The sequence below is a fragment of the Sinocyclocheilus grahami genome, unplaced genomic scaffold (genome assembly GCF_001515645.1).
Source record: "Sinocyclocheilus grahami isolate Dianchi unplaced genomic scaffold, SAMN03320097.WGS_v1.1 scaffold1386.1, whole genome shotgun sequence".
Taxonomy (NCBI): domain Eukaryota; kingdom Metazoa; phylum Chordata; class Actinopteri; order Cypriniformes; family Cyprinidae; genus Sinocyclocheilus; species Sinocyclocheilus grahami.
In genome coordinates, this window is record NW_015506565.1 from 152590 (window position 1) to 154829 (window position 2240).

The 2240-nt window shown below is 37.1% G+C and overlaps 1 protein-coding gene across 1 annotated transcript in view; it reads left to right on the plus strand.

Annotated features, from left to right (window-relative positions):
• Positions 1 to 1851: 1851 nt before the first annotated feature.
• Positions 1852 to 2240, plus strand: part of LOC107569840 (tripartite motif-containing protein 16-like) — a 54172-nt gene continuing 53783 nt past the window's right edge. The window contains exon 1 of the mRNA XM_016255993.1: positions 1852 to 1903. Coding sequence (XP_016111479.1) covers positions 1852 to 1903 — 52 coding nt within the window. The remainder of the gene's footprint in view (positions 1904 to 2240) is intronic.

Below are 2240 nucleotides of genomic sequence, written 5' to 3' on the forward strand. Positions count from 1 at the left end.
TGTGTGTGTGTGTGTGTGTGTGTGTGTGTGTGTGTGAGTGAGTGTGTGTGTGTGTGTGTGTGTGTGTGTGTTTGAGTGTGAGTGTGTGTGCATTACATCAGAGGGAAAATACAGCTAAAGCCTGTTAGAGGCCAAAACATCCCCAGCTCATGTCTGGAGAACAACATCTGCTGACGACTGGAAACGCCTCTGACCTCAACATACAGTATAGAACGATTTTTAATATTTATTTGCTCCTTTTCTATTTAGATTTTTCTTGTACTTTTGTACCAGATCCTGTCAGAAGACATTTGTTTAGTCTGAGACTCAAAACTGTGTTAACTCAAAGTCTTCTGTCATCCTGAGAGGTTAACAGAGGAATCCAGGGAAGAGCAGAAAGCAGGAGACAAGTGATGATCAAATGGGCAGGATTTATTAAATAATATTAGTTATGTATGTTTCAATGCTCAGATTTCATCAACAAGTGTTATTATATCAAACCAAAAGTAATGGAAAATTTCTGCTTCACAACATCATCGTGTGACGTTAAAAACCTGAAGACATTCTCTGATCTCTTACTCATGAAGAGAAATATACCTACTGTGTTTATGTGTTGATCAAACTTAAAGTAGGAGGCCAGAGTTATTCCCAGACCTTTCACAGTTGGTTTGATATTAGAGTGCAGATTTCCAACATTGGCAATGTTTTTTTCTATCCCCACAGAGGGCCCAAACACAGTTGCTTCAGGTTTACTCGCATTAAGGTGTAGAAAATCTGAGGACATCCAGGATCTTATGTCATTTAGACAGGCAAGCAAGGTTTCTAAGCTTTTCTTGTCTGTGTGCTTAAAAGGCAGATAAATTTGAGTGTCATCTGCATACAAGTGAAAAGATACTCTATGCCTTCTAAGAATAGAACCTAGAGGTAACATACAGTATATAATGAAAACAGAGTTGTGGCCAAAATGGATCCTTGAGGAACACCACAGGTAAGAGGAGCTATGGATGAGACGGAGCCTCCAATGCCAACTGAAAAGGTCCTGTCAGTAAGAAAAGATTTAAACAAACTGAGGGCACTTCCACGGATGCGCACATAATGTTCAGTGTCACATGATCTTCAGAAATCATTCTAATATGCTGATTTGCTGCTCAAGAAATATTTCTGATTATTATCAATGCTGAAAACAGTTGTGCTGCACAATATTTTTGTGGAAACCTTTTATTTTTTCAGGATTCACAGATGAACAGAAAGTTCAAAAGTACAGCATTTATTTGAAATAGAAATCTTTTGTAACATTATGAATGTCTTTATCATCACCTTTGATCAGTTTAATGTGTCCTTGATGAATAAAAGCATGAATGTATTTTAAACAGCTCATAGTGATAGAAGCAGGATCTGTTCGTCCTGACAGCAGGTGATGTGACTGAAGCAGACATCAGAGCTCAAGGTTTATTTGGTTAGTTTGATCTCTGCTGGTTACTGTCGGGACTACATCATTTAGTGGGTAAAGAGTATCTTCCTGAGCGTATCCATGTGTTCTGATGAAACAACATTTACATCTCTAATATTTCCTGATCTTCCACTAGATGTTTTCTCAGTGTCTGATGGACATTTCTGAGGTTCTCAGAAGCACAGGTCATCATAGTTTGTAAACGTCTCTAGTGGTGAACGCAAACTACAACAAATATCATCTTTGTGTTCCTATTTGCTCCACAATAGTGTTTCTAGGACTTTACAAAATATCATGAGATTGATTGTTCTGGTCAGAAGAGAGAAAGATGTAAAATCTGCAGATGTATCAGAAACATGCAAACAAGTGTTAACAAGTGTTTTTTTCTTCAAGGTAACAAAACATAAATTATAGTGTCATAAATGCACAAAACGACCAACATTGTTCCCAGAACCAGGAACCACTTCCTACAATGTAAGTCAGTAAGAAAACAAGCAGAAAAACTCACTGAGTGTCTTTGTGTTCTTCCTGTAGAAGCTGAAAGAAGAGTTTTATAACTGATGATGTAAATCAGTGGTCACCAACCTTTTTAGGCCCAAGATCCCTGAACTCGGCCTTTATGAAAGACAAGATCTACCTATTGAAGAATTGATAGAAATAGACATCCCAGATTGTACTTCAAATTTGAGGCCTTTTACTTAGTATTTTAATTAGTGATGCTCCGATCATAGCTTATTCAGAATTCTGATTTTTTTCTTTCTTTCTTTTTTTTTTTAACTAGCAAATTGGCTGATTCTGATACTGATATTTA